General features: G+C 53.7%; 1 protein-coding gene across 1 annotated transcript; it reads right to left on the bottom strand.

Moving 5' to 3' along the window:
* Nucleotides 1–1,003: 1,003 nt before the first annotated feature.
* Nucleotides 1,004–3,340, bottom strand: LOC135553297 (uncharacterized). Its single transcript, XM_064985463.1, has one exon. It carries the CDS (start codon nt 3,338–3,340, stop codon nt 1,004–1,006), a length of 2,337 nt encoding a protein of 778 aa, XP_064841535.1.
* Nucleotides 3,341–8,016: the final 4,676 nt, after the last annotated feature.

Genomic DNA, 8,016 nt, shown 5'->3' with positions numbered 1-8,016 from the left:
ATAGGCCAAGTACCCCCAGTGGATAGGCCAAGTACCCCCAGTGGATAGGCTAAGTACCCCCAGTGGATAGGCCAAGTACCCCCAGTGGATAGGCTAAGTACCCCCAGTGGATAGGCCAAGTACCCCCAGTGGATAGGCCAAGTATCCCCAGTGGATAGGCCAAGTATCCCCAGTGGATAGGCCAAGTACCCCCAGTGGATAGGCCAAGTACCCCCAGTGGATAGGCTAAGTATCCCCAGTGGATAGGCCAAGTATCCCCAGTGATAGGCCAAGTATCCCCAGTGATAGGCCAAGTACCCCCAGTGATAGGCCAAGTATCCCCAGTGGATAGGCCAAGTACCCCTGGTTGGGAACCCCAGGTATAGCCTGTAGCTATCCTCATCAGAAATGTAAAGAAAGCTGAAAACTGAATGAGATGCTTCTCTCTCTCTCCCTCTCTCTCTCTCTCTCTCTCTCTCTCTCTCTCTCTCTCTCTCTCTCTCTCTCTTTGCAGACTGTTTGAAGTGCTAGTGGAGCCATAGAAACCCAGTGAAACCCGGTTTTTATACAGTTTTCATGGTGTTTAGGTCTTGAACACCCCCCTACCAACATGTATAGTCAACACTGTACAGAATCTGAACGTCAGACCATTGTGGTTACAGGCGGTTACTGAAGGAAGGCTAAGTCTATATAATTACTTATACACATCTTCCTCTTCTCTCACGATATGGTGCAGAGTAAAATATAATAGAATGGAGTAGCACTTCATTGTCCTTTCTATGACCCATCAGGGCCCAGGGTCCTTCGCTCTCTGACGATATTCTCATATCCACACATCACAGACCAGTGCAGACTGTTACTCACAGTAATGTACGTACAGTAATGTACGTATACAAATCCTTACTAGTATACTATTTACAATGCATGGCCAGTACATGGTTTATTACTAAGTGATATGCCAGTATGGACATTGGAATGTCTGAACCATCAGAGAACCAACCAGTCAGTTCCAATATTCACAGCATCAAGCCACAGGGTTCCCACCCCCTCCTCCAGGGGCCCACAGGGTTTCCACCCCTCTCCTCCAGGGGCCCACAGGGTTCCCGTCCCTCTCCTCCAGGGGCCCACAGGGTTCCCACCCCTCTCCTCCAGGGGCCCACAGGGTTTCCACCCCTCTCCTCCAGGGGCCCACAGGGTTCCCACCCCTCTCCTCCAGGGGCCCACAGGGTTCCCACCCCTCTCCTCCAGGGGCCCACAGGGTTCCCACCCCTCTCCTCCAGGGGCCCACAGGGTTTCCACCCCTCTCCTCCAGTGGCCCACATGGTTCCCACCCCTCTCCTCCAGGGGCCCACAGGGTTTCCACCCCTCTCCTCCAGGGGCCCACAGGGTTTCCACCCCTCTCCTCCAGTGGCCCACATGGTTCCCACCCCTCTCCTCCAGGGGCCCACAGGGTTTCCACCCCTCTCCTCCAGGGGCCCACAGGGTTCCCACCCCTCTCCTCCAGGGGCCCACAGGGTTTCCACCCCTCTACTCCAGTGGCCCACAGGGTTCCCCCTCTCCTCCAGTGGCCCACATGGTTCCCCCCATCTCCTCCAGTGGCCCACATGGTTCCCACCCCTCTCCTCCAGGGGCCCACAGGGTTCCCCCCCTCTCCTCCATGGGCCCACATGGTTCCCCCCATCTCCTCCAGTGGCCCACATGGTTCCCACCCTTCTCCTCCAGGGGCCCACAGGGTTTCCACCCCTCTCCTCCAGTGGCCCACATGGTTCCCACCCCTCTCCTCCAGGGGCCCACATGGTTCCCACCCCTCTCCTCCAGGGGCCCACAGGGTTCCAACCCTCTCCACCAGTGGCCCACAGGGTTCCACCCCTCTCCTCCAGGGGTCCACAGGGTTCCCCCCTCTCCTCCAGTGGCCCACATGGTTCCCACCCCTCTCCTCCAGTGGCCCACATGGTTCCCACCCCTCTCCTCCAGGGGCCCAAAGGGTTCCACCCCTCTCCTCCAGTGGCCCACATGGTTCCCACCCCTCTCCTCCAGGGGCCCACAGGGTTCCACCCCTCTCCTCCAGGGGCCCACATGGTCCCACCCCTCTCCTCCAGTGGCCCACAGGGTTCCCCCCTCTCCTCCAGTGGCCCACATGGTTCCCCCCATCTCCTCCAGGGGCCCACATGGTTCCCACCCCTCTCCTCCATGGGCCCACATGGTTCCCCCCATCTCCTCCAGTGGCCCACATGGTTCCCACCCTTCTCCCACCCTTCTTGGCCCACATGGTTCCCACCCCTCTCCTCCAGGGGCCCACAGGGTTCCCCCCCTCTCCTCCATGGGCCCACATGGTTCCCCCCATCTCCTCCAGTGGCCCACATGGTTCCCCCCCTCTCCTCCATGGGCCCACATGGTTCCCCCTCTCCTCCAGTGGCACACATGGTTCCCCCCATCTCCTCCAGTGGCCCACATGGTTCCCACCCCTCTCCTCCAGGGGCCCACAGGGTTCCCCCTCTCCTCCATGGGCCCACATGGTTCCCCCCATCTCCTCCAGTGGCCCACATGGTTCCCACCCTTCTCCTCCAGGGGCCCACAGGGTTTCCACCCCTCTCCTCCAGTGGCCCACATGGTTCCCACCCCTCTCCTCCAGGGGCCCACAGGGTTCCAACCCTCTCCACCAGTGGCCCACAGGGTTCCACCCTCTCCTCCAGGGGTCCACAGGGTTCCCCCCCTCTCCTCCAGTGGCCCACATGGTTCCCACCCCTCTCCTCCAGTGGCCCACATGGTTCCCACCCCTCTCCTCCAGGGGCCCACAGGGTTCCACCCTCTCCTCCAGTGGCCCACATGGTTCCCACCCCTCTCCTCCAGGGGCCCACAGGGTTCCCCCCCTCTCCTCCATGGGCCCACATGGTTCCCCCCATCTCCTCCAGTGGCCCACATGGTTCCCACCCTTCTCCTCCAGGGGCCCACAGGGTTTCCACCCCTCTCCTCCAGTGGCCCACATGGTTCCCACCCCTCTCCTCCAGGGGCCCACATGGTTCCCACCCCTCTCCTCCAGGGCCCACAGGGTTCCAACCCTCTCCACCAGTGGCCCACAGGGTTCCACCCCTCTCCTCCAGGGGTCCACAGGGTTCCCCCTCTCTCCTCCAGTGGCCCACATGGTTCCCACCCCTCTCCTCCAGTGGCCCACATGGTTCCCACCCCTCTCCTCCAGGGGCCCACAGGGTTCCACCCCTCTCCTCCAGTGGCCCACATGGTTCCCACCCCTCTCCTCCAGGGGCCCACAGGGTTCCACCCCTCTCCTCCAGGGGCCCACATGGTCCCACCCCTCTCCTCCAGTGGCCCACAGGGTTCCCCCCTCTCCTCCAGTGGCCCACATGGTTCCCCCCATCTCCTCCAGGGGCCCACATGGTTCCCACCCCTCTCCTCCAGGGGCCCACAGGGTTCCACCCCTCTCCTCCAGTGGCCCACATGGTTCCCACTTCTCTCCTCCAGGGGCCCACAGGGTTCCACCCCTCTCCTCCAGTGGCCCACATGGTTCCCACCCCTCTCCTCCAGGGGCCCACATGGTTCCCCCACTCTCCTTCAGGGGCCCACAGGGTTCCCCCCCTCTCCTCCAGTGGCCCACATGGTTCCCACCCTTCACTGCTCACCACCTCTCCAGGGTTCCCACCCCTCTCCTCCAGGGGCCCACAGGGTTCCACCCCTCTCCTCCAGTGGCCCACAGGGTTCCACCCCTCTCCTCCAGTAGCCCACATGGTTCCCACCCCTCTCCTCCAGTGGCCCACATGGTTCCCACCCCTCTCCTCCAGGGGCCCACAGGGTTCCCACCCCTCTCCTCCAGTGGCCCACATGGTTCCCACCCCTCTCCTCCAGGGGCCCACAGGGTTCCCCCTCTCCTCCAGGGGCCCACAGGGTTCCCCCCCCTCTCCTCCAGTGGCCCACATGGTTCCCACCCTTCACTGCTCACCACCTCTCCAGGGTTCCCACCCCTCCCCTCCATGGGCCCACGGGGTTCCCCGCCTTCCTTCCCTCCCTAGGACTTGGCTGTGGTATCCCTGGTCGCCTGGCTGATGATGGGGTGAGGCTGAGCTGTGGTTTCCTGGGAACGTCTGGAATGGTCCTCCTCTCCTCGCGGTGTTCCGCAGGGCTTGATGACGGAGAGGAGCGGGAAGAGGATGGACACTTCACTGTCTGGCCAAATGGAGGAAGTAGAATTTTCTCAACCTGCTCTTTAGAGTCTGTTCTATATATTTGTCATTTTCCAGTATTAGGTCACCTGATTCAGAAAATCAAGGGCTTGACGATTACCGAGATAATTGATTATTAGTTGAATCAGGTGTGCCAGTGCTTAAATGTATCAAATGTGTGGAATAACTCAGGGAAACCAAAGACAGGGGGTTTGGGACAATCAGGGAGAACCAGAAAAGTGGAGGATGGGAAATCTCATGAGATGGGTACATCCCTGGCACCCAAAGGGTTCATCCACTCACTATCTCTCCACACCCTCTTACCAGCCCTGGCAACACACACATGCATGCACACATGCATGTATACACACACACACACTCACTCTCTCTCTCATAGCAGGCCTGGTGTATCACCAGCTCTGGTGGGTAATTGATTATTGTCATTAGTCTTTGAGACAGAGATGCACCAACGAGAGCGGGTGCTGTCATTTAGAAGCTGGCACCATGCCCAGCTACACACCAACGACAGATTTGTACCTTGTCAGCTCGGGGATTTGAACTTGCAACCTTCCGGTTACTAGCTCTAACCACTAGGCTACTCTGCCGACAGTGCTGATTGTATGTACACTGAAATCAAGGAGATTATATGAATACAGAATCAGTGGTTGAAATATGTACTTCTTTTGGCTGTAGGTGTAGATGACACTATTCTGTAGCCTGGGGGTTTGTTGTGTGTTTGGGAGGTTAGTGTGGTCATGGTAAGACAGCATTCCACCCTTCAAAGGAACCACACACACACAACACACACACACTCATGCAACACACACATTCCCAGGCAAAGAGCAAAGCTACTCTTTATCTCATTATCACTAACGAGAAGCTGCAGCTCTGCTCCTGTCCTCTAGCCTGTCTACAGTCCTCCACCTGTCTGTCTGTCTTCATTCCTCTGGCTTTCTGTGTCTGTCTGTCTGTCTGTCTGTCTGTCTGTCTGTCTGTCTGTCTGTCTGTCTGTCTGTCTGTCTGTCTGTCCTCTAGCCTGTCTACAGTCCTCCCCCTGTCTGTCTGTCTTCATTCCTCTGGCTTTCTGTGTCTGTCTGTCTGTCCTCTAGCCTGTCTACAGTCCACCCTATGTCTGTCTGTCTACAGTCCTCCGCCTGTCTGTCTATCTGTCCTCTAGCCTGTCTACAGTCCTCACTCTGTCTGTCTGTCTACAGTCCTCCGCCTGTCTGTCTGTCTGTCTGTCCTCTAGCCTGTCTACAGTCCTCTGCCTGGCTCTCTGTCTGTTCTCTAGCCTGTCTACAGTCCTCCCCCTGTCTGTCTGTCTTCATTCCTCTGTCTTTCTGTGTCTGTCTGTCCTCTAGCCTGTCTACAGTCCTCCGCCTGTCTGTCTGTCTGTCTGTCTGTCCTCTAGCCTGTCTACAGTCCTCCCCTGTCTGTCTGTCTACATTCCTCTGTCTTTCTGTGTCTGTCTGTCCTCTAGCCTGTCTACAGTCCTCTGCCTGTCTGTCTGTCTGTCCTCTAGCCTGTCTACAGTCCTCCCCCTGTCTGTCTGTCTACATTCCTCTGTCTTTCTGTGTCTGTCTGTCCTCTAGCCTGTCTACAGTCCTCTGCCTGTCTGTCTGTCCTCTAGCCTGTCTACAGTCCTCCCCCTGTCTGTCTGTCTACATTGCTCTGTCTTTCTGTGTCTGTCTGTCCTCTAGCCTGTCTACAGTCCTCCCACTGTTTGTCTGTCTACAGTCCTCCGCCTGTCTGTCTGTCCTCTAGCCTTCCCCTTTGTCTTTTTGGATGGTGGTATAATCCCCCCTCCCCCAATAGTTTTTGTATAAATGTTTTTGTCGTTGTTGTACTGAACTCACTGCCTACAAGTCGTCATTAAATTTGCTGGCTTACTTAGGGAATGGTAGGCTACAGTAATGTAACAAAGGGTATAGTAACAGCAGGCTACAGTATTTCTGACAATATTCTATTCACTTGACTCATTACTGGTTTATTAATGGGTAGTGTAGAGCAGCAGCTTTATCCCTGAAATGACCTTTAACTTTCCTTCTCCTCAATACTAACTTCCCTTCTCCTCAACACTAAATAATCAAAATTATAATTGCTCAATGAGTCTGTGATTGCGGTAGAGATTCCAAAAAATTGGGTACCCTTTTTTAAATTGTTGAGCACATGACCCCCAAAAGGTCTGTGCATGGTACTGCCGTCATCAACGTAGACATCACTATCATCATCACCGCAGACATCACTATCATCATCATCACAGCAGACATCACTATCATCATCACCGCAGACATCACTATCATCATCATCACCGCAGACATCACTATCATCATCACTGCAGACATCACTATCATCATCACCGTAGACATCACTATCATCATCACTGCAGACATCACTATCATCATCACCGTAGACATCACTATCATCATCACTGCAGACATCACTATCATCGTCATCACCGCAGACATCACTATCATCATCACTGCAGACATCACTATCATCATCACCGCAGACATCACTATCATCATCAACACCGCAGACATCACTATCATCATCATCACAGCACACATCACTATCATCATCACTGCAGACATCATTATCATCATCATCACCGCAGACATCACTATCATCATCATCACCGCAGACATCACTATCATCATCATCACCGCACACATCACTATCATCATCACTACAGACATCACTATTCTTCATCACCGCAGACATCACTATCATCATCAACACCGCAGACATCACTATCATCATCACCGCACACATCACTATCATCATCACCGTAGACATCACTATCATCATCACTGCAGACATCACTATCATCATCACCGTAGACATCACTATCATCATCACTGCAGACATCACTATCATCATCACTGCAGACATCACTATCATCATCACTGCAGACATCAATATCATCATCACCGTAGACATCACTATCATCATCACTGCAGACATCACTATCATCATCATCATCACAGTAGACATCACTATCATCATCATCCCTGCAGACATCACTATCATCATCACTGCAGACATCACTATCATCATCACTGCAGACATCACTATCATCATCATCATCATCATCAAGGTAGACATCACTATCATCATCATCATCACCATAGACATCACTATCATCATCATCATCATCATCATCGTAGACATCACTATCATCATCACCGTAGACATCACTATCGTCATCATCATCATCACCGTAGACATCACTATCATCATCATCATCACCATCATCATCATCATCATCATCACTGTAGACATCACTATCGTCATCACTGCAGACATCACTATCATCATCATCATCACCATAGACATCACTATCATCATCATCATCACCGTAGACATCACTATCATCATCACTGCAGACATCACTATCATCATCACTGCAGACATCACTATCATCATCACTGCAGACATCACTATCATCATCATCATCATCATCATCATCACCGTAGATATCACTATCATCATCACTGCAGACATCACTATCATCATCACTGCAGACATCACTATCATCATCATCACCGCAGACATCACTATCATCATCACCGTAGACATCACTATTATCATCATCATCATCACCGTAGACATCACTATCATCATCATCATCATCATCATCGTAGACATCACTATCATCATCATCATCATCACCGTAGACATCACTATCATCATCACTATCATCATCATCATCACCGTAGACATCACTATCATCATCATCATCATCACCTTAGACATCACTATCATCATCACCTTAGACATCACTATCATCATCACCGTAGACATCACTATCATCATCACTGCAGACATCACTATCATCATCATCATCACCGTAGACATCACT

The sequence above is a fragment of the Oncorhynchus masou genome, chromosome 13 (genome assembly GCF_036934945.1).
Source record: "Oncorhynchus masou masou isolate Uvic2021 chromosome 13, UVic_Omas_1.1, whole genome shotgun sequence".
Taxonomy (NCBI): Eukaryota; Metazoa; Chordata; class Actinopteri; order Salmoniformes; family Salmonidae; genus Oncorhynchus; species Oncorhynchus masou.
The sequence above is the reverse complement of the archived record's forward strand: the minus strand, read 5'-3'. Positions and strand labels throughout refer to the sequence as shown.